Source organism: Panulirus ornatus, chromosome 29 (genome assembly GCF_036320965.1).
Source record: "Panulirus ornatus isolate Po-2019 chromosome 29, ASM3632096v1, whole genome shotgun sequence".
In the NCBI taxonomy this organism is placed as follows: Eukaryota; Metazoa; Arthropoda; class Malacostraca; order Decapoda; family Palinuridae; genus Panulirus; species Panulirus ornatus.
Window position 1 is genome coordinate 21,144,211 of NC_092252.1, and position 25,381 is coordinate 21,169,591.

Genomic DNA, 25,381 nt, shown 5'->3' on the forward strand with positions numbered 1-25,381 from the left:
AATGATATGCCCCAGTCAAAGATCAGCTCTGAAATGAAAGAAAAACATTTAAAGGAAAAGAAGTACGTTTATATGAAGAGGGAAAGACGAGAGAAGCAAGAAGCAGATTGTTTTGAAAACTTAAGATGTTCAACCAACTCGATATAGAAAACGTCTTCACTTTCGCACCATTGCTACCAACGAGAGCTACCCACTAGAGGACCTGGAGTAAATCTTGAAGGTCACCGAGCTAATGCGGATTGCACGAAATCTCTCTTTATAAATGACATTATTGACGCGAGGAATGAGCTCCCAGAACATGTCTTTTCAGAGCAACATAATCATCATGTTGAAAATTAGGCTTGATCGTTGCCTGTGGCTCTCAAGTATTGATAAATTCTTTTCACAAGTCATTAAAACAGTGATTTCGCCATGGCTATGATACGGTAACGTATCATCACTGATTAACCCGTGTAGTCTGCAGTAAGGGAACACGAACGAATCACTCCACATCAGGACAAGAACGAATCACTCCACATCAGGACTAATGTATGTGTACATGGGACGTGGTGAGGCTTGGGTGATGGGATACATGGCGTAGTCTGAGTCTCCTATACACATTGCCTTCAGACATGTCAGTTTTAGGTATTTTTTCCACTTTTTTCTCGTCCGGTTTGTTGCCGGAGGGAGTATAGGATGGAGAGACACCCTTTCCTTTGCTATTCTCATCTGCTATGGCTTGATAGGATCTGTATCTGTTCCAGTAGTAGTAAGGCCAGACGACCTCCCTTGGTCTAGGTAAATATACGTAACACATTTGCTGGAAACCTTCCCTTGTGTTGCTGACATACGTCTTCCCCTCAGCAAATCTGACTACTTTGAGCATTTCTCTCATCCTCGTATAAATGGTAAACACTACCGAAGACAGGGAGCAGCCCTGTCAGACTCCCCTGCCTCGCTACTCAGCCTCTGATTCCCACCAGTTGTGTGGTGTGCATCAGCCTCAGCGAATCAGGTTGGATCACTGCTGTCCTCCAGCAGGAAACCTTATGATGCGTTAGGTCGTCTGTTATCTGGCTCTGCCGAGTTCTGCCCTCATACCCATTCTCCCTCACCCAAAGCCTCTCCCTTCCTCCTCGTAGCCTCCCTCGCACACCATCACCATCTCCGCCTGACCTCCTCTCCCCTCGCTCCAGGTGGCTGGCCGAGTGTGTGGAGGACGCAGACATCAGCAGGGCCCTGCAGGAGGCGGCGCTGGGCAAGCAGGACTTCACCTTCCACTATGACTGGTCCCTCAACGCCGTGAGTACCGCCCTAGTCCCCCTCCTCAGTGTTCCCAGCCCGTAGGTATAAACCTTGCTGGTGCTTTCTCCCTAACACACATCTGCATGTTACTCTTAGCTCTGGCATACTTCTGCTGCACGTACACGAAGTTGGCATACTTCTGCTGCACGTACACGAAGTTGGCATACTTCTGCTGCACGTACACGAAGTTGGCATACTTCTGCTGCACGTACACGAAGTTGGCATACTTCTGCTGCACGTACACGAAGTTGGCATACTTCTGCTGCACGTACACGAAGTTGGCATACTTCTGCTGCACGTACACGAAGTTGGCATACTTCTGCTGCACGTACACGAAGTTGGCATACTTCTGCTGCACGTACACGAAGTTGGCATACTTCTGCTGCACGTACACGAAGTTGGCATACTTCTGCTGCACGTACACGAAGTTGGCATACTTCTGCTGCACGTACACGAAGTTGGCATACTTCTGCTGCACGTACACGAAGTTGGCATACTTCTGCTGCACGTACACGAAGTTGGCATACTTCTGCTGCACGTACACGAAGTTGGCATACTTCTGCTGCACGTACACGAAGCATACCTTGACCTGTGGGTCTGTCTTGACTTTGGCTATACCTTCTGTTGCACGAGTTATACCAGGTAATCTCCAGCATCCCTACAAGGAGGGTCTGATGCTAACGATGAAAGTCCTAGTTTGTGTACACAGAGTACACACGTCTGCAGGTTAGGTTAGGTTAGGTTACGTTAGGTTAGGTTAGGTTAGGTTAGGTTAGGTTACGTTAGGTTAGGTTAGGTTAGGTTAGGTTAGGTTAGGTTATGTTAGGTTAGGTTATGTTAGGTTGGGTTAGGTTAGGTTAGGTTAGGTAAGGTTAAGTTAGGTTAGATTAGGTTAGGTTAGGTTAAGTTAGGTTAGGTTAGGTTAAGTTAGGCTAGGTTAAGTTAGGTTAGGTTAGGTTATGTTAGGTTAGGTTAGGTTAAGTTAGGTTAAGTTAGGTTAGGTTAGGTTAAGTTAGGTTAAGTTAGGTTAGGTTAGGTTAGGTTAGGGTAGGTTAGGTTAGGGTAGGTTAGGTTAGGTTAGGTTAGGTTGGGTTAGGTTAGGGTAGGTTAGGTTAGGTTAGGTTAGGTTAAGTTAGGTTAGGTTAGGTTAGGTTAGGTTAGGTTAGGTTGGGTTAGGTTAGGTTAAGTTAGGTTAAGTTAGGTTAGGTTAAGTTAGGTTAGGTTAGGTTAGGTTAAGTTAGGTTAGGTTAAGTTAGGTTAGGTTAGGTTAGGTTAGGTTAGGTTAGGTTAGGTTAGGTAAGTTAGGTTAGGTGGTTAGGTTAGGTTAGGTTAGGTTAGGTTAGGTTAAGTTAGGTTAAGTTAGGTTAGGTTAAGTTAGGTTAGGTTAGGTTAGGTTAAGTTAGGTTAGGTTAAGTTAGGTTAGGTTAGGTTAGGTTAGGTTAGGTTAGGTTAGGTTAGGTTAAGTTAGGTTAGGTTAGGTTAGGTTAAGTTAGGTTAGGTTAAGTTAGGTTAGGTTAAGTTAGGTTAGGTTAAGTTAGGTTAGGTTAGGTTAGGTTAAGTTAGGTTAGGTTAAGTTAGGTTAGGTTAGGTTAGGTTAGGTTAGGTTCCACATGGGATTCACTTGTGCCTCTGAATTTCCTCTCCCATGCGATGAATCTGTGAGTGAAGATAATCCTGACACTGCGTTATACTGAATGATTTTAGCACAAGGGACATAGTTGACATACTGGACTGCCATACTGGACACGAGTCTCTGACATTTTCTTACAATTATAGAACGAATTCCAACATGAAATGTTCAGGTGTTGACCAGATTCTGTTGCAAAGGTTGACTTTCCTGGAAGCTGCTCCAACTGGTTACTTAACTCGAGCAGTTCATACAGGTTCTCCTGGTGAAGACCATTACAACATATACTCACTGACCCCATGCAAGCAAGGGCCAGCATCACTAACGTCACTAGAGGCCTTAGAACGCAACCAGCGAATGACGTCATGACCACAAAAAAGTGAGTGATGTGTGAGGTCCTTCATCACATGAGCCTTTATGAAGTTCTCGCGCTGGGCAGCCCTCCACCAGGCAGCCCTCCACCAGGTAGCCTTCCACCAGGCATGCCTTCACCAGGCAGCTCTCCACCAGGTAGCCCTCCACCAGGTAGCCCTCCACAAGGCATGCCTCCACAAGGCAGCCCTACATCAGGTAGCTCTCCACCAGGCAGCCCTCCACCAGGTAGCCCTCCACCAGGCATGTCTCCACCAGGCAGCCCTCCACCAGGCAGCCCTCCACCAGGTAGCCCTCCTCCAGGCAGCCCTCCACTAGGTAGCCCTCCACCAGGCAGCACTCCACAAGGGCAGCCGTCCATCCAGGTAGCCCTCCACCAGGCAGCCCTCCACCAGGCAGCCCTCCACCAGGTAGCCCTCCACCAGGTAGCCCTCCACCAGGCAGCCCTCCATCAAAACAGCCCTCCACCAGGGAGCCCTCCACCAGGCAGCCCTCCACCAGGCAGCCCTCCATCAGGCAGCCCTCCATCAGGCAGCCCTCCACCAGGTAGCCATCCACCAGATAACACTCCACCAGGTAGCCCTCTATCTAGGCAGCCCTCCACCACGCAGCCCTCTACCAGGCAGCCCTCCACTAGGTAGCCCTCCACCAGGTAGCCCTCCACCAGGTAGTCCTCCACCAGGCAGCCCTCCATCCAGGCAGCCCTCCACCAGGTAACACTGAACCACGTAGTCCTCCACCAGGCATGCCTCCACCAGGCAGCACTCCACCAGGCAGCCCTCCACCAGGTAGCCCTCCACCAAGCAGCCCTCCACCAGGCAGCCCTCCACCAGGTAGCCCTCCTCCAGGCAGCCCTCCACCAGATAGCCCTCCACCAGGCAACCCTCCACAAGGGCAGCCCTCCATCCAGGTAGCCCTCCACCAGGCAGCCCTTCATCAGGTAGCCCTCTACCAGGCAGTCCTCCACCAGGAAGCCCTCCACCAGGCAGCCCTCCACCAGGTAGCCCTACACCAGGTAGCCCTCCACCAGGCAGCCCTCCACCAGGCAGCCCTCCACCAGGCAGCCCTCCACCGGGTAGCCCTCCATCTAGGCAGCCCTCCACCAAGTAGCCCTCCATCAGGTACCCCTCCACCAGACAGCCCTCTATCAAAGTAGCCCTCCACCAGGAAGCCCTCCACCAGGCAGCCCTCCAACAGGCAGCCCTCCACCAGGTAGCCATCCACCAGATAACCCTCCACCAGGCAGCCCTCCATCCAGGCAGCACTCTACAAGGTAACCCTCCACTAGGCAGCTCTCCATCCAGGCAGCCCTCCACCAGGTAGCCCTTCACCAGGCAGCTCTCCACCAGGTAGCCCTCCAACAGGTAAACCTCCATCAGGTAGCCCTCCACCAGGCAACCCTCCACGAGGTAACCCTCCACCACGTAGCCCTCCACCAGGTAGCCCTCCTCCAGGCAGCTCTACCCCAGGTAGCCCTCCACTAGGTAGCCCTCCATCAGGCAGCCATCCACTAGGAAGCCCTCTACCAGGTAGCCCTCTACCAGGTAGCCCTCCACCAGGCAGCCCTCCAAAAGGTAGCCCTCCACCGGAAACCCTCCACCAGGTAGCCCTCCACCAGGCAGCCCTCCACCAGGCAGCCCTCCACCATACAGCCCTCCACCAGGTAGCCCTCCACCAGGTAGCACTCCACCAGGCAGCAATCCACCATGTAACCCGCAAAAGGCAGCCCTCCATCCAAGCAGCCCTCCATCCAGGCAGCACTCCACCAGGAAACCCTCCACCAAGCAACCCTCCATCCAGGCAGCTCTCCACCAGGTACCTTTCCACCCAGCAGCCCTAAACCAGACAGCCCTCCACCAGGTAGCCCTCCACCAGGTAGTCCTCCACTAGGCAGCCCTCCACAAGGGCAGCCCTCCACCAGGCAGCCCTCCACAAGGGCAGCCCTCCATCCAGGAAGCCCTCCACCAGACAGCCCTCCTCCAGGCAGCCCTCCATCAGGCAGCCCTCCACCAGGTAGCCCTCTACCAGACAGCCCTCCACCAGGTAGCCCTCAATCAGGCAGCCCTCCACCAGGTAGCCCTCCACCAGGCAAGCCTCCAACAGGCAGCTCTCAACCAGGTAGCCCTCCACCAGGCAGCCCTCCACCAGACAGCCCTCCACCAGACAGCCCTCCATCAGACAGCTATCCACCAGGCAGCCCCCCCAAGCAGCCCTCCACCAGGCAGCCTTCCATCAGGCAGCCCTCCACCAGGTAGCCCTCCACCAGGCAGCCCTCTACCAGGCAGCCCTCCATCCAGAGAGCCCTCCACCAGCCAGCCCTCCACCAGGCACCTCTCCACCAGGTAGCCCTCTGCCAAGTAGCCCTCCACCAGGCAGCCCTCTACCAGGCAGCCCTCCACCAGGTAGCCCTCCATCCAGGCAGCCCCCAACAGGCAGCCCTCCACCAGGCAGCCCTCCACCAGGCAGCCCTCCACCAGGTAGCCCTCCTCCAGGCAGCCTTCCACCAGGCAGCCCTCCACCAGGTAGCCCTCCACCAGGCAGCCCTCCACAAGGGCAGCCCTCCATCCAGGTAGCCCTCCACCGGGCAGCCCTCCACCAGGCAGCCCTCCACCAGGTAGCCCTCCAGCAGGCAGTCCTCCACCAGGTAGCTCTCCACCAGGTAGCCCTCCACCAGGCAGCCCTCCACCAGGCAGCCCTCCACCAGGCAGCCCTCCACCAGGCAGCCCTCCACCAGGTAGCCCTCCACCATGTAGCCCTCCACCAGGTAGCCCTCCACCATGTAGCCCTCCACCAGGCAGCCCTCCATCAAAGCAGCCGTCCACCAGGAAGCCCTCCACCAGGCAGCCCTCCACCAGTCAGCCCTCCACTAGGTAGCCATCCACCAGATAACCTTCCACAAGGCAGCCCTCAATCCAGGCAGCCCTTCACCACGCAGCCCTCTACCAGGCAGCCCTCCACCAGGTAACCGTCCACCAGGAAGCCCTCCACCAGGTAGCCCTCCACCAGGTAGCCCTCCACCAGGTAGCCCTCCACCAGGTAGCGCTAAACCAGGTAGCCCTCCACCAGACAGCGCTCCACCAGGTAGTCCTCCACCAGGCAACCCTCCATCAAAGCAGCCCTCCACCAAGTAACCTTCCACCACGTATTCCTCCACGATGCAGCCCTCCACCAGGTAGCCCTCTACCAGGCAGCCCTCCACCAGGTAGCCCTCCACCAGGCAGCCCTCCACCAGGCAGCCCTCCACCAGACAGTTCTCCACCAGACAGCCCTCCACCAGACAGCCCTCCACCAGGCAGCCATCCACCATGTAGCCCTCCACCAGGCAGCCCTCTATCCAGGAAGCACTCGACCACGCAGCCCTCCACCAGAGAGCCCTCCACCAAGTAGCCCTCCACCAGGTAGCCCTCTGCCAAGTAGCCCTCCACCAGGCAGCCCTCCACCATGCAGCCCTCCACCAGGTAGGCCTCCTTCCAGGCAGCCCTTCACCAGGTAGCCCTCTACCAGGTAGCCATCCACCATGTAACCCTCCACCGGGCAGCACTCCATCCAGGCAGCCCGCCACCAGGCAACCCTCTACCAGGCAGCGCTCCACTAGGTAGTCCTCCTCCAGGAAGCCCTCCACCAGGTAGCCCTCCACCAGGATGCCCTCCACCAGGTAGTCCTCCACCAGGTAGCCCTCCACCAGGTAGCCCTCCACCAGGCAGCCCTCCACCAAATATTCCTTCATCAGGCAGCCCTCCACCAGGCAGCGCTCCACCAGGTAGCTCTCCACTAGGCAGCGCTCCACCAGGTAGTCCTCCACCAGGCAGCCCTCAATCCAGGCAGCCCTCAACCAGGTAACCCTCCACCAGGTAGCCCTACACCAGGCAGCCCTCCATCCAGGCAACCCTCCACCAGGCAGCCCTCCACCAGGTAGCCCTACACCACGTAGTCCTCCACCAGGCAGCCCTCCACCAGGCAGCTCTCCACTAGGCAGCCCTCCACCAGGCAGCGCTCCACCAGGCAGCCCTCCACCAGACAGCCCTCCACCAGCCATGCCTCCACCAGGTAGCACTCCACCAGGCAGCCATCCACCATGTAGCCCTCCACCAGGCAGCCCTCCATCCAGGCAGCACTCCACCAGGTAACCCTCCACCAGGCAACCCCCCATCCAGGCAGCCCTCCACTAGGTAGACCTCCACCAGGCAGCCCTCCACCAGACAGCCCTCCAACATACAGCCCTCACCAGGTAGCCCTCCACCAGGCAGCCATCCACCATATAACCCTCCACCAGGCAGCCCTCCATCCAGGCAGCCCGCCATCCAGGCAGCACTCCAACAGGTAGCCCTCCACCAAGCAATCCTCCATCAAGGCAGCTCTCCACCAGGTAACCCTCCACCCACCAACCCTCCACCAGGCAGCCTTCCACCAGGTAACCCTCCACCAGGCACCCCTCCACAGGTAACCCTCCACCAGGTAGCCCTCCACCAGGCAGCCCTCAACCAGGCAGCCCTCCATCCAGGCAGCCCACCATCCAGGCAGCCCTCCATCCACGCAGCCCTCCACCAGGCTGCCCTCCACCAGGTAGCCCTCCTCCAGGTAGCCCTCCACCAGGTAGCCCTCCACCAGGAAGCCCTCCACCAGGCAGCCCTCCACCAGGTAGCCCTCCACCAGGTAGCCCTCCACCAGGTATTCCTTCACCAGGCAGCCCTCCACCAGGCAGCCCTCCACCAGGTAGCCCTCCACCAGGCAGCCCTCCACCAGGTAACCCTCCACCAGGGCGCCATCCATCCAGGCAGCCCTCCACCAGGTAACCCTCCACCGGGTAGCCCTCCACCAGGCAGCTCTCCACCAGGCAGCCCTCCACCAGGCAGCCCTCCACCAGGTGGCCCTCCACCACGTAGTCCTCCACCAGGCAGCCCTCCACTAGGTAGCCCTCTACCAGGCAGCCCTCCCCCAGGTAGCCCTCCACTAGGTAGCCCACCACCAGGCAGCCCTCCACCAGACAGCCCTCCACCAGGCAGCCCTCCACCAGGTAGCCCTCCACCAGGCAGCCATCCACCATGTAGCCCTCCACCAGGCAGCCCTCCATCCAGGCAGCACTCCACCAGGCAGCCCTCCACCAGGCAGCCCTCTACCAGGTAGCCCTCCACCACGTAGTCCTCCACCAGGCAGCCCTCCACTAAGTAGCCCTCTACCAGGCAGCCCTCCCCCAGGTAGCCCTCCAACAGGCAGTCCTCCACCAGGCAGCACTTCACCAGGTAACCGTCCACCAGGCAGCCCTCCATCCATGCAGCCCTCCACAAGGTAGCCCTCCAACAGGCAGTCCTCCACCAGGCAGCCCTCCACCAGGTAACCCTCCACCAGGTAGCCCTTCACCAGGCAGCCCTCCACCAGGTAACCCTCACCAGGTAGCCCTCCACCAGGCAGCCCTCCACCAGGCAACCCTCCACCAGGTAACCCTCTAACAGGTAGCCCTCCACCAGGCAGCCCTCCACCAGTCAGCACTCCACCAGATAGCCCTCCACCAGGTAGCCCTCCAAAAGGTAGCCCTCCACCAGGTAACCCTCCACCAGGTAGTCCTCCACCAGGCAGCCCTCCACCAGGCAGCCCTCCACCAGGTAGCCCTCCACCAGGCAGCCCTCCACCAGACAGCTCTCCACCAGGTAGCCTTACACCAGGTAGCCCTCTATCCAGGCAGCCCTCCACCAGGTAGCCCTCCACTAGGTAACCCTCACCAGGTAGCCCTCCACCAGGTAGCCCTCCACCAGGCAGCCCTCCACCAGGTAGCCCTCCATCAGGTAGCTCGCCATCCAGGCAGCCCTCTACCAGGTAGCCCTCCACCAGGCAGCCCTCCACCAGGCAGCTCTCCACCAGGTAGCCCTCCACCAGGTAGCGCTCCACCAGGTAGCCCTCCACCAAGCAGCCCTCCACCAGGTACCCCTCCACCAGGCAGCCCTCCACCATGTAGCCCTCCACCAGGTAGCGCTCCACCAGGTAGCCCTCCACCAGGTAGCCCTCCACCAGGCAGCCCTCCACCAAGTAGCCCTCCACCAAGTAGCCCTCCATCAGTTAGCCTTCCATCAGATAGCCCTCTACCAGGCAGCCTTCCACCAGGTAGCTCTCCACCAGGTAGCCCTCCACTCAGGCAGCCCTCCACCGGGTAGCCCTCCACCAGACAGCCTTCCACCAGGTAGCCCTCCACCAGACAGCCTTCCACCAGGTAGCCCTATACTCAGGCAGCCCTCCACCGGGTAGCCCTCCACCAGACAGCCTTCCACCAGGTAGCCTTCCACCAGGCAGCCCTTCACCAGGCAGCCCTTCACCAGGTAGCCCTCCACCAGGCAGCCCTCCACCAGGTAGCCCTCCACCAGGCAGCCCTTCACCAGGTAGCCCTCCACCAGAAACTTCAGCGACTGCGACTGATTGTAGTTAGCCAGGGAGGCCCCAGCACCGTGGGAGAGGCAAACACAAGGTAAGTAAACAGATTCCGTGTTATTGCGTATTGTTGTGTTTACCTCGACATCTTCCTCAGAGTAACTAAGATACAAAGATGTTAATATTTATACACCTGCCACAGTAGTACTATCGTGCCAGACGCCGCTCCGCATACCTTATCCTCGTCTGGCCGTGTTCACATACCTCTGCCGTGCTCCCCTGATTTCTGTGACTGCCAATTTCGCCGCAGGGATGACGCAATGTATAAACCCTTCACGTGTATTTATTTCTTCACACACTACATTACACGCATACATACGCAGCTTCCACGGCTTCCCTCACTTGTATGTTGTTAGGTCACACATGCACTACATATAGATTCGCCTGTTGCTACCCTGGTAGGGGTCCGTGCGTGTTTATGTGGACAACAAAAGCATTCAGTGTTCTATGATGACGTCTGTCAACTTTATCTTCGCTGATCCTTTTGTCATTAGCTCGTGCTGCTTCCCTAGTGTAGGTGGAGGGACGTCCAGAATATGGTACCTGCCCATCACTCACTCCTTGATACTAGCTCTGCCTCTTGTACCCAGCACATCCCCTGTACCCATGTGTGAGGAACATGGTCTTGGTGAGGTACCCAGCACATCCCCTGTACCCATGTGTGAGGAACATGGTCTTGGTGAGGTACCCAACACATCCCCTGTACCCATGTGTGAGGAACATGGTCTTGGTGAGGTACCCAGCACATCCCCTGTACCCATGTGTGAGGAACATGGTCTTGGTGAGGTACCCAGCACATCCCCTGTACCCATGTGTGAGGAACATGATCTTGGTGAGGTACCCAGCACATCCCCTGTACCCATGTGTGAGGAACATGGTCTTGGTGAGGTCTGTTACACTTAGATAAGGCATGAGGACCTCATGAGATCTTCCATAGCCATTTGAGACACATGATTCTCATAACGTCCACAAGACCCACGGAAGACAAAAGTCGAATCCATGTCTTCTGTATTGATAAACAGATTAATGAGAAAACCGTTTGTTTAATTTAGGCAGCCATTAAGCTAATGGAACACAGCTGAGGTATGACAGAACCGTAGGCGAGCACTTGATGGTAATTAATAACGCGGTAGCTGAAGATCTGGGGAGAGGAGGCTGTGAGTCAACACGGATCTGGGGAGAGGAGGCTGTGAGTCAACACGGATCTGGGGAGAGGAGGCTGCGAGTCAACACGGATCTGGGGAGAGGAGGCTGTGAGTCAACACGGATCTGGGGAGAGGAGGCTGTGAGTCAACACAAATCTGGGGAGAGGAGGCTGTGAGTCAACACGGATCTGGGGAGAGGAGGCTGTGTTACACATTTCATGCCTCGTCTCAGAGTGATCTCCGCTTTAGGAAAATGGGAAGGCTGGGTTGCACGCGTGTGCCCCAGACTGCCAGAAAGCTTTTGACGCTGTTCCACACAGGACGCTGGTGAAGAAGCTGGAACTTCAGGCAGGAACAAGGGGAAGATTCCTTATGTTTGTGGATAAAACCAATGTCGTGAGGGAAGTTAAGGATGATGTGGGTTGTATCAACTAACAAAGGTACCTAGACAGACCCCAAGTTGGTCTGATACATTATTGATGAAATTCAAATGAGTAAATGCAAAGTAATGATGATGTGCGACCTGGAGTATAGTGATTCAGCTGTACATGGGGCAACGTAGAGTATTACTGTATACTGTTGTCTTCTGTGCTTTTATCTGCCATACAATAAGGAATAACGTCAGTGTGGGTAATGTAAAGGGTAGCAGAGAGTGGACCAGGGAGAGCGAGCAGGTTCAGTATGGACCAGATACTGTGTTCAGCTGAAGCTGTGACATAACAACTGCTTGAAAGTTGTATGTTACTCTAAGCGTCAGGTCAAGGAGGTCCAAGACAATCGCATGTTTACCAAATGGCGTCCTAGCTTCGTCTTTTCGATGTATTTCAACTGACTTATATTTCTCTCTTGTGTCTCCCCTGATTATGTGATTATTACACGAAAGTGCACTTGGGAACTTATCGTGTTTCATTTTCACCGTGGACTCACAGGAATATCTTGATCACGCGCAAAATTGTGATCTTTCAAATATATATATATATATATATATATATATATATATATATATATATATATATATATATATATATATATATATATATATATATATATATATATTGATGTGGGTCAAACTGAAAGTGGATGGAGAGAGGTGGGTGCTTGTTAATGATGCTTATGCACCTGGTCATGAGAAGAAAGATCATGAGAGGCAAGTGTTTTGGGAGCAGCTGAGTGAGTGTGTCAGCATCTTTGATGCACGAGATCAGGTTATAGTGATGGGTGATTTGAATGCAATGGTGAGTAATGTGACTGTTGAGGGTATAATTGGTGTACATGGGGTGTTCAGTGTTGTGAGTGGTAATGGTGAAGAGCTTTTGGATCTGTGTGCTGAAAACGGACTGTTAACTGGGAATACCTGGTTTAAAAGGAGAGATATACATAAGTATACGTATGTGAGTAGGAGAGATGATCAAAGGGCGTTACTAGACTACGTGTTGATTCATAGGCGTGGAAAGGAGAGAATTTTAGATGTTAATGTGCTGAGAGGGCCAGTTGGTGGGATGTCTAATGTGCTGAGAGGGCCAGTTGGTGGGATGTCTAATCGCTATCTTGTGGAGAAGGTGAAGATTTGCAGAGGTTTTCAAAAAAGAAGTGAATGTTGAGAAAAAGAGAGTGGTGAGAGTAAGTGAGCTTGGAAAGGAGGCTTGTGTGAGGAAGTACCGAGAGAGATTGAGGGTAGAATGGCAAAAGGTGAGAGCAATGAAGTGAGGGGAGTGAGTAAGGAATGGGATGTATTTAGGGAAGCAGTGATAGCATATGCAAAAGATACATATGGCATGAGAAAGGTAGGAGGTAGGCAGACTATAAAGGGTAGTGAGTATAGAAATGAAGAAGTAAAGTTGTTAGTGGATGAGAAAAGATAAGCGTTTGGACAAGACTTATAAGGAAGGAGTGCCAATGCGAGGGAGATGTATAAAAGAAAGCGGCAGGAAGTCAAGAGATAGGTGCAAGGGTTGAAAAGGAGGGCAAATGAGAGTTGGGTGAGAGAGTATCATTAAACTTTAGCAAGAATAAAAAGATGTTTTGGAAAGAGGTAAATAACGTGCGAACGACAAGAGAACAAATGGGGACATCAATGAAGGGGGCAAGAGGAGAGAGCGATAACAGGTGGTGATGAAGTGAGAAAGAGATGGAGTAAGTATTCTGAAGGTTTGTTGAATGTGTTTGATGATAGAGTGGCAGATGCAGGGTGTTTTGGTCGGGGTGGTGTGCGAAGTGAGTTTTGGAGAATGGTTTGGTTAAGAGAGAAGAGGCAGTGAAAGCCTTGGGGAAGATGAAATCGGGCGAGGCGGCGGTTTGAATGGTATTGTAGTTGAATCTATTAAAAAAGGGGGAGACTTTGTTGTTGATTGGTTGGTAAGGATATTCAATGTATGTATGGATCATGGTGAAGTGCCTGAGGATTGGCGGGATGCATGCAGTGCCATTGTACAAAGACAAATGGGATAAAGGTGAGGGTTCAAATTACAGAGGTATAAGTTTGTTGAGTATTCCTGGTAAATTATATGGGAGGGTATTGATTGAAAGGGTCACGGCATGTACAGAGCATCAGATTGGGGAAGAGCAGTGTGGTTTCAGAACTGGTAGAGGATGTGTGGATCAGGTGTTTGCCTTTAAGAATGTATGTGAGAAATACTTAGAAAACAGATGGGTTTGTATGTAGCATTTATGGATCTGGAGAGGGCATATGATAGAGTTGATAGAGATGCTTTGTGGAAGGTCTTAAAAGTATATGGTGTGGAAGATAAGCTGCTAGAAGCAGAGATATTTTCATCAAGGGTGTAAGGTATGTGTATGAGTAGGAAGAGAGGAGAGTGATTGGTTCACAGTAAAGGACCGGTATGCGGCAGAGGTGTGTAATGGATGAGGTGGTTAGGGAGGTAAATGCAAGAGTTTTGGAGAGAGGGGCGAGTATGCAGTTTTTTTTTTTTTTTTTTTTTTTTGGGGGGGGGGGGATGAGAGGGCCTGGAAAGTGAGTCAGTTGATGTTCGCTGATGATACAGCGCTGGTGGCTGAATTGAGTGAGAAGTTGGTGACTGAGTTTGGAAAAGTGTATGAAAGGAGAAAGTTGAGAGTAAATGTGAATAAGAACAAGGTTATTAGGTACAGTAGGGTTGAGGGACAATTTAGTTAGGATGTAAGTTTGAATGGAGAAAAACTAGGGGAAATGAAGTGTTTTAGATATCTGGAAATAGACTTAGCAATGAATGGAACCATGGAAGCGGAAATTAGCCATTGGGTGGGGGAAGGGGCGAAAGTTCTGGGAGCTATGAAGAATACGTAGAATGAGTGAGGAAAGATTGACAAAGAGGATATATGTGTCAGAGACGGAGAGAACAAGGAGAAGTGGGAGACCAAATTGGAGGTGGAAGGATGGAGTGAAAGAGATTTTGAGCGATCGAGGCCTGAACATGCAGGAGGGTGAAAGGCGTGCAAGGAATAGAGTGAACTGGAACGATGGGATATACCGATAGATGCGTGCACAAGTAATGAACATGTATGGTTCATGATTTTCCTTAATGACCGTTTAGCTGTTCAGGGTCAATACTGGACCCGACACACGTAAATGTCATTGGTGCACGACACACTCACGACATGACTGGTGCCTGACACACCCGATGACAACTCGGCCCTCATGACCCTCATGACTGGTGGTCAGCAGACCAGCACCGCAGCAGACGAGTTACTGAGTGGCTGGATCTCAACAGCAAACCATGTGACTTGTACAGTGATATGTACAGACTTGTACAGTGATATGTACAGACTTGTACAGTGATATGTACAGACTTGTACAGTGATATGTACAGACTTGTACAGTGATATGTACAGACTTGTACAGTGATATGTACAGACTTGTACAGTGATATGTACAAACTTGTACAGTGATATGTACAGACTTGTACAGTGATATGTACAGACTTGTACAGTGATATGTACAGACTTGTACAGTGATATGTAAAGACATGTATAGTGATATGTACAGACTTGTACAGTGATATGTACAGACGTGTACAGTGATATGTACAGACTTGTACAGTGATATGTACAGACTTGTACAGTGATATGTACAGACTTGTACAGTGATATGTACAGACTTGTACAGTGATATGTACAGACTTGTACAGAGATATGTACAGACTTGTACAGTGATATGTACAGACTTGTACAGTGATATGTACAAACTTGTACAGTGATATGTACAGACTTGTACAGTGATATGTACAGACTTGTACAGTGATATGTACAGACTTGTACAGTGATATGTAAAGACATGTATAGTGATATGTACAGACTTGTACAGTGATATGTACAGACGTGTACAGTGATATGTACAGACTTGTACAGTGATATGTACAGACTTGTACAGTGATATGTACAGACTTGTACAGTGATATGTACAGACTTGTACAGTGATATGTACAGACTTGTACAGTGATATGTACAAACTTGTACAGTGATATGTACAGACTTGTACAGTGATATGTACAGACTTGTACAGTGATATGTACAGACTTGTACAGTGATATGTAAAGACATGTATAGTGATATGTACAGACTTGTACAGTGATATGTATAGACGTGTACAGTGATATGTACAGACTTGTACAGTGATATGTACAGACTTGTACAGTGATATGTACAGACTTGTACAGTGATATGTACAGACTTGTACAGTGATATGTACAAACTTGTACAGTGTATGTACAGACTTGTACAGTGATATGTACAGACTTGTACAGTGATATGTACAGACTTGTACAGTGATATGTAAAGACATGTATAGTGATATGTACAGACTTGTACAGTGATATGTGCAGACGTGTACAGTGATATGTACAGACTTGTACAGTGATATGTACAGACTTGTACAGTGATATGTACAGACTTGTACAGTGATATGTACAGACTTGTACAGTGATATGTACAGACTTGTACAGTGATATGTACAGACTTGTACAGTGATATGTACAAACTTGTACAGTGATATGTACAGACTTGTACAGTGATATGTACAGACTTGTACAGTGATATGTACAGACTTGTACAGTGATATGTAAAGACATGTATAGTGATATGTACAGACTTGTACAGTGATATGTACAGACGTGTACAGTGATATGTACAGACTTGTACAGTGATATGTACAGACTTGTGTAGTGATATGTAAAGACATGTATAGTGATGTGTACAGACTTGTACCGTGATATGTACAGACGTGTACAGTGATATGTACAGACTTGTACCGTGATATGTACAGACGTGTACAGTGATACGTACAAACGTGTACAAAGATATAGAACGTAGGAGAAACACACATATTGAACTACTGGATGATGATGCAACAAACGAGAATTATTGTCGTTGTACGTTGTGCGTCGACAGTGATTGTCACTGTACGTTGTGCGCAGACACGCTCCTGCATCTCACTGCTGGATGATATTAATATCAAGGACGCCTCCTCTCACTGCGTCCCGACCTCCTTACTGAGCGGTGACTTGTGAGGAATTTCTTCAGGAGGTTGTCCAGCATACATGAGGTGGTGGGCAGCAGACCTGGGCAGGGACACATCAGGTGGTGGGCAGCAGACCTGGGCAGGGACACATCAGGTGGTGGGCAGCAGACCTGGGCAGGGACACATCAGGTGGTGGGCAGCAGACCTAGGCAGGGACACATCAGGTGGTGGGCAGCAGACCTGGGCAGGGACACATCAGATGGTGGGCAGCAGACCTGGGCAGGGACACATCAGGTGGTGGGCAGCAGACCTGGGCAGGGACACATCAGGTGGTGGGCAGCAGACCTGGGCAGGGACACATCAGGTGGTGGGCAGCAGACCTGGGCAGGGACACATCAGGTGGTGGGCAGCAGACTTGGGCTGGGACGATAACCTGTCGTAGTTAAGGGAGTGGGGTTGGGGTGGGTTGTGGCCCGGAGCGCCACCTGAGGGACGACTGGGTCTGGTGTGTGGTCACCAGGAAGCTACACCCACCCACCCACCACTGCTGGTCACCAGGGATGGATGGATGATGGTGTGTGGTCACCAGGAAGCTACACCCACCCACCCACCACTGCTGGCCACCAGGGATGGATGGATGATGGTGTGTGGTCACCAGGAAGCTACACCCACCCCACACACCACTGCTGGTCACCAGGGATGGATGGATGATGGTGTGTGGTCACCAGGAAGCTACACCCACCCCACCCACCACTGCTGGCCAGCAGACATGGATGGATGGATCATGATATTTCCCACGAACAACACGCTGGCCTTCAAGTATTCCTCCTAACAACATATAGTATAGCGGGTCCAGTATGGCTACAATCATTCTTCAAGTATACACCAGCTTCAAGTCTCACTGTCATATCAAGCTGTGTAAGAACCAACTTCAAGTCTCACTGTCATATCAAGCTGTGTAAGAACCAGCTTCAAGTCTCACTGTCATATCAAGCTGTGTAAGAACCAGCTTCAAGTCTCACTGTCATATCAAGCTGTGTAAGAACCAGCTTCAAGTCTCACTGTCATATCAAGCTGTGTAAGAACCAGCTTCAAGTCTCACTGTCATATCAAGCTGTGTAAGAACCAGCTTCAAGTCTCACTGTCATATCAAGCTGTGTAAGAACCAGCTTCAAGTCTCACTGTCATATCAAGCTGTGTAAGAACCAGCTTCAAGTCTCACTGTCATATCAAGCTGTGTAAGAACCAGCTTCAAGTCTCACTGTGATATCAAGCTGTGTAAGAACCAGCTTCAAGTCTCACTGTCATATCAAGCTGTGTAAGAACCAGCTTCAAGTCTCACTGTGATATCAAGCTGTGTAAGAACCAGCTTCAAGTCTCACTGTCATATCAAGCTGTGTAAGAACCAGCTTCAAGTCTCACTGTCATATCAAGCTGTGTAAGAACCAGCTTCAAGTCTCACTGTCATATCAAGCTGTGTAAGAACCAGCTTCAAGTCTCACTGTCATATCAAGCTGTGTAAGAACCAGCTTCAAGTCTCACTGTCATATCAAGCTGTGTAAGAACCAGCTTCAAGTCTCACTGTCATATCAAGCTGTGTAAGAACCAGCTTCAAGTCTCACTGTGATATCAAGCTGTGTAAGAACCAGCTTCAAGTCTCACTGTCATATCAAGCTGTGTAAGAACCAGCTTCAAGTCTCACTGTCATATCAAGCTGTGTAAGAACCAGCTTCAAGTCTCACTGTCATATCAAGCTGTGTAAGAACCAGCTTCAAGTCTCACTGTCATATCAAGCTGTGTAAGAACCAGCTTCAAGTCTCACTGTCATATCAAGCTGTGTAAGAACCAGCTTCAAGTCTCACTGTCATATCAAGCTGTGTAAGAACCAGCTTCAAGTCTCACTGTCATATCAAGCTGTGTAAGAACCAGCTTCAAGTCTCACTGTCATATCAAGCTGTGTAAGAACCAGCTTCAAGTCTCACTGTCATATCAAGCTGTGTAAGAACCAGCTTCAAGTCTCACTGTCATATCAAGCTGTGTAAGAACCAGCTTCAAGTCTCACTGTCATATCAAGCTGTGTAAGAACCAGCTTCAAGTCTCACTGTCATATCAAGCTGTGTAAGAACCAGCTTCAAGTCTCACTGTCATATCAAGCTGTGTAAGAACCAGCTTCAAGTCTCACTGTCATATCAAGCTGTGTAAGAACCAGCTTCAAGTCTCACTTTCATATCAAGCTGTGTAAGAACCAGCTTCAAGTCTCACTGTCATATCAAGCTGTGTAAGAACCAGCTTCAAGTCTCACTGTCATATCAAGCTGTGTAAGAACCAGCTTCAAGTCTCACTGTCATATCAAGCTGTGTAAGAACCAGCTTCAAGTCTCACTGTGATATCAAGCTGTGTAAGAACCAGCTTCAAGTCTCACTGTCATATCAAGCTGTGTAAGACGAACACATTCACTTCTTGAAGCAGTTTGTACACCTGGTGTTGTAGCATGTACAACCCTGTTGCTACTGAGGGAAATTATGATGGCTTGTGCAGTGAGCAAGTACGACACATGTTGGCCTCCTGGCTAGGTGATACATGTTGGCCTCCTGGCCAGGTGACACATTTTGGCCTCCTGGCCAGGTGACACATGTTGGCCTCCTGGCCAGGTGATACATGTTGGCCTCCTGGCCAGGTGATACATGTTGGCCTCCTGGCCAGGTGACACATGTTGGCCTCCTGGCCAGGTGATACATGTTGGCCTCCTGGCCAGGTGATACATGTTGGCCTCCTGGCCAGGTGATACATGTTGGCCTCCTGGCCAGGTGACACATGTTGGCCTCCTGGCCAGGTGATACATGTTGGCCTCCTGGCCAGGTGATACATGTTGGCCTCCTGGCCAGGTGATACATGTTGGCCTCCTGGCCAGGTGACACATGTTGGCCTCCTGGCCAGGACACACACACACACACACACACACACACACACACACACACCAAGGAAGCAAAAATACAGTACTTCATCAACAATACTAACCAATACTTACATTAACACATCATCAAAGCTAACATATCACTTAAGTTAATATGTCATCAAAGTTAACACAACAATGAACATATCATCAAAGCTAACACATCACTTGATACGTCATCAAGGTTAACACAAGTTACCACATCATCAAATCTAACACATCACTAAAGTTAATACGTCATCAAAGTTTAACATAACAGATAACACATTAACAAATCTAACACATCACTTTAGTTAATACGTCATCAAAGTTAACACAACAGTTAACGTATTATCAGAGCTAACACATCACTTAAGTTAATACATCATCAAAGTTAACACAACAGTTAACACATCATCAAAGCTAACACATCACTTAATACGTCATCAAAGTTAACACAACAGTTAACACATCATCAAAGCTAACACATCACTTAAGTTAATACGTCATCAAGGTTAACACAACAGTTAACGTATTATCAGAGCTAACACATCACTTAAGTTAATACATCATCAAGGTTAACACAACAGTTAACACATCATCTAAGCTAACACATCACTTAAGTTAATACATCATCAAGGTTAACACAGCAGTTAACACATCATCAAAGCTAACACATCACTTAAGTTAATACATCATCAAGGTTAACACAGCAGTTAACACATCATGAAAGCTAACACATCACTTTAGTTAATACGTCATCAAAGCTAATACAACAGTTAACACATCATCAAAGCTAACACATCACTTAAGTTAATACGTCATCAAAGTTAACACAACAGTTAACACATCATCAAGGCTAACACATCATTTAAGTTAATACGTCATCAAGGTTAACACAACAGTTAACACATCATCAAAACTAACACATCACTTAGGTTAATACGTCATCAAAGATAACACAACAGTTAACACATCATCAGAGCTAACACATCACTTAAGTTAATACGTCATCAAAGTTAACACAACAGTTAACACATCATCAAAGCTAACACATCACTTAAGTTAATACGTCATCAAGGTTAACACAACAGTTAACACATTAACAAAGCTAACACATCACTTAAGTTAATACGTCATCAAGGTTAACACAACAGTTAACACATTAACAAAGCTAACACATCACTTAAGTTAATACGTCATCAAGGTTAACACATCAGTTAACACATTAACAAAGCTAACAAATCACTTAAGTTAATACGTCATCAAGGTTAACACAACAGTTAACACATTAACAAAGCTAACACATCACCTAGGTTAATACGTCATCAAAGTTAACACAACAGTTAACACATCATCAAAGTTAACACATCACTCAAGTTAATACATCATCAAAGTTAACACAACAGTTAACACATCATTAAAGCTAACACATCACTTGAGTTAATACATCATCAAAGTTAACACAACAGTTAACACATCATCAAAGCTAACACATCACTTAAGTTAATACGTCATCAAAGTTAACACAACAGTTAACACATTAACAAAGCTAACACATCACTTAAGTTAATACGTCATTAAAGTTAACACATCAGTTAACACATCATCAAAGCTAACACATCACTTAAGTTAATACGTCATCAAAGTTAACACAACAGTTAGCACATTAACAAAGCTAACACAACACTTAAGTTAATACGTCATCAAAGTTAACACAACATTTAACACATTAACAAAGCTAACACAACACTTAAGTTGATACGTCATCAAAGTTAACACAACAGTTAACACATTAATAAAGCTAACACAACACTTAATACGTCATCAAACTTAAGACAACAGTTAACACATTAAGAAAGCTAACACAACACTTAAGTTAGTACGTCATCAAAGTTAACACAACAGTTAACACATTAACAAAGCTAACACAACACTTAAGTTAGTACGTCATCAAAGTTAACACAACAGTTAACACATTAACAAAGTTAACACAAAACTTAAGTTAATACGTCATCAAAGTTAACACAACAGCTAACACATTAACAAAGTTAACACAACACTTAAGTTAGTACGTCATCAAAGTTAACACAACAGCTAACACATTAACAAAGTTAACAGAACACTGGACCATTAGCCTATATAAAGCAAATCTCCATATAATAATGCCACAAGTGGATGTGTTCCCTGGGCCAACATCATGCACAAAGGCAATGTGTGATTGACACTAACATGGCCTCTACCTCACCAACATGCGGCACCACGCGTCAACATAATGAGATGGAATTTGCACCATCATGAGGTTTTATCTAACATGGGACTTACAGGGACTTGGGCTCTGAGCCAACATGGGATCTGTCCCAACATGGGATATGCTCCCTGCTGGGTGGAGGCCTAGTTTACAGCTTGTGCTGACACATAATGAACCCGACCTAACCTGACCCAAGCAAGAGTTGTGGCGGCACCCACACTCAGGTCATGAATGGTGAGTATCAGTGGCTGAGTAAGATAAGAGCAGGATTCACTGCATCGCTGACTTAGGATGAGTAAATGATGAATGAATGATGTTTGGTATACTGAAGACCCGCATACGTAATTACAAGACCCAGGTAGATTATGTGCGTTGCATCCAGGTACATGAGTGGATTTGGCAGACGATGGAACCATGAAAGCTGAAGTGGGTCATAGGGTGGGTGAGGGGGCAAAAGTTCTGGGAGTGTTGAAAAATGTGTGGAAGTCAAGAACGTTATCTTGGAAAGCAAAAATGGGTATGTTTGAAGGAATTATGGTTCCAACAATGTTATATGGTTACGAGGCGTGGGCTATAGATAGAGTTGTGCGCAGGAGGGTGGATGTGCTGGAAATGAGATTTTTAAGGACAATATGTGGTGTGAGGTGATTTGATCGAGTAAGTAATGAAAGGGTAAGAGAGATGTGTGGTAATAAAAAGAGTGTGGTTGAGAGAGCAGAAGAGGGTGTATTGAAATGGTTTGGTCACATGGAGAGAATGAGAGAGGAAAGATTGACCAAGAGGATATACTTGTCAGAGGTGGAGGGAACGAGGAGAAGTGGGAGACCAAATTGGAGGTGGAAAGATGGAGTGAAAAAGATTTTGAGTGATCGGGGCCTGAACATCCAGGAGGGTGAAAGGCGTGCAAGGATTAGAGGGAATTGGAACGATGTGGTACACCGGGGTCGACGTGTTGTCAATGGATTACCAGGGCATGTGAAGCGTCTGGGGTAAACCATGGAAAGTTTTGTGGGGCCTGGATGAGGAAAGGGAGCTGTGGTTTCGGTGCATATTGCATGACAGCTAGAGACTGACTGTGAACGAATGGGGCTTTTGTTGTCTTTTCCTAGCGCTACCTCGCACTCAGGGGGGCGAGGGGGTTGTTATTTCATGTGTGGCGAGGTGGCGATGGGAATGAATAAAGGCAGACAGTATGAATTATGTACATGTGTATATATGTATATGACTGTGTGTGTATATATATATGTATACACTGAGTGTACAGGTATGTATATTTGCGTGTGTGGACGTGTATGTATATACATGTGTATGGGGGTGGGTTGGGCCTTTCGTCTGTTTCCTTGCGTTACCTCGCTAACGCGGGAGACAGTGACAAAGGAAAATAAATAAAAAAAAATAAAATAAAATAAAATATATATATATATATATATATATATATATATATATATATATATATATATATATATATATATATATATATATATATATATATATATATATATATATATATATATATATATATATATATATATATATATATATATATACTCCTATGTGTCCACGGGGAAAATGAAACACGATAAGTTCTCAAGTGCACTATCGTGTAATAATCACATCATCTGAGGAGACACAAGAGAGAAATATAACAATCAGTTGATATACATCGAAGAGACGAAGCTAGGACGCCATTTGGTAAACATGCGATTGTCCAAGGCAGACAAGGAGAGATCATAAACTTATCATTTTAAAAATTCTATCAACAATAAAGTTATCTAATTTGTATAGACCATCACTAATGTTAAGATTATAATTCTTTGTGTATTCAATAATAGATGATTCAATGATATTTCTCGGGGTAATGTTGATGTTTCCTCACTTTTCACAAAAGTTCCAGTTGATGACCTTTTAGAATATTTATTTGATGTCTTGGTTGATATTTAATTACCTGTTTCAAAGTCTGTTTTCATTGAACTGAGAAATTATGTATAAAAGACTGTGTATTTCAATTCAATGGAGATTATAATGCTCAAAAATTTGGTATGGCAATGGTAAACCCTCTTTCACCTGTACTGAGTAATCTTTATATGGAATTATTTTGAAACAAAACTACTAAAGGATATCTTACCTTCTAATGCAATTTGGTTTAGATATGTAGATGATGTTCTTTGTGTTTTGCCAACAAATGAAAATTTACAAGTATTTCTCCCCTTACTTAACAATTTAGTACCTTCCATCAAATTTACTGTAGAAAATGAAAATAATGGTATGTTACCATTTTCAGATTGCATGATCCATAGGCAAGGAAACAAGTTTAAGTTTAGCATATACAGAAAACCCACCAATGTATGCTCATATATCCATTATTACTCATCTCAACATGACAGAATTAAATTATCATCATTTCAATCTATGTTCCTTGGGGCATTACGTATTTGCAGTCCAGAGTTTATTGAAGATGAGTTTGAGAAGATATATTCTATTGGATCTAAGTTAAAGTACCCTAGATCTTTCTTTGAGAAATCCCTGAAATTAGCAAACAAATTATTATATAGAGTTGAGCCCAAACCTCCCATTGACACCACGAATCTTTTAGTTCTCCCTCTTGATAATAAGTTTACTTTACTTCACATGTTGCTTAAATCCTTTAATGTAAATGTTGCCTTCAGCAACAATAATACTATATGGAATATCTTAATCAGGAATTCACCACAAAATTCCCCTGGATGCATCTGTAAAGTGCCATGTGGAAATTGTGATAAATTTTATGTTGGGCAGACTGGTGAGGATCTTTCTGTTAGACTTAAGCAACATAAATATAGTATAAGAACAGGACAAGAATCAAAAGCCTTGTTTAATCACGTTAAAAACTATGATCATTGTATTGACTGGAGTAATGCCATCTCAGTTATTAACTCTAACTCTATTACCAAGAGAAATATCATTGTATTATCAAATACATTGTATCATTAAATACACAAAGAATTATAATCTTAACATTAGTGATGGCCTATACAAATTAGATAACTTTATTGTTGATAAGATTTGTAAAATGATAAGTTTATGGAAGCTCCTTGTCTGTCTTGGACAATCGCATGTTTACCAAATGGCGTCCTAGCTTCGTCTTTTCGATGTATTATCAACCGACTGTTATATTTCTCTCTTGTGTCTCCCCTGATGATGTGATTATTACACGAAAGTGCACTTGGGAACTTATCGTGTTTCATTTTCCCCGTGAACTCATAGGAATATCTTGATCACGCGCAAATTTGTGGTCCTTTCCAATATATATATATATATATATATATATATATATATATAGAGAGAGAGAGAGAGAGAGAGAGAGAGAGAGAGAGAGAGAGAGAGAGAGAGAGAGAGTCTTAATGAAGATGGAAACATATACAATTATAGACAAGTCCTATACATACCCCTATCATCATCATAAGCAATCACAAACAAAGGAATAACTAAACAAGTAAACACCTTAGTTGTCAATCAGTTAAGATGTGCAGCTAAGCTGTATGTCAACTACTATGTTCCTGTAACCAATCATCATTCAATGTTCACTTAATTATTACTAACTACATAATGTATACATCGTAGTGTATATAATCATTACTAACTACATAATGTGTACATCGTAGTGTATATAATCATTACTAACTACATAATGTATACATCGTAGTGTATATAATTATTACTAACTACATAATGTATACATCGTAGTGTATATAATCATTACTAACTACATAATGTATACATCGTAGTGTATATAATCATTACTAACTACATAATGTATACATCGTAGTGTATATAATTATTACTAACTACATAATGTATACATCGTAGTGTATATAATTATTACTAACTACATAATGTATACATCGTAGTGTATATAATTATT

At 47.3% G+C, this 25,381-nt stretch overlaps 1 protein-coding gene across 2 annotated transcripts in view; it reads left to right on the forward strand.

The window, feature by feature from the left end:
* Positions 1-25,381, forward strand: part of LOC139758183 (gamma-interferon-inducible lysosomal thiol reductase-like) — a 286,092-nt gene that overhangs the window by 153,557 nt on the left and 107,154 nt on the right. For both annotated transcript variants that reach the window (XM_071679391.1, XM_071679392.1), the window contains one exon: positions 1,176-1,281. In XM_071679391.1, coding sequence (XP_071535492.1) covers positions 1,176-1,281 — 106 coding nt within the window. The remainder of the gene's footprint in view (positions 1-1,175; positions 1,282-25,381) is intronic.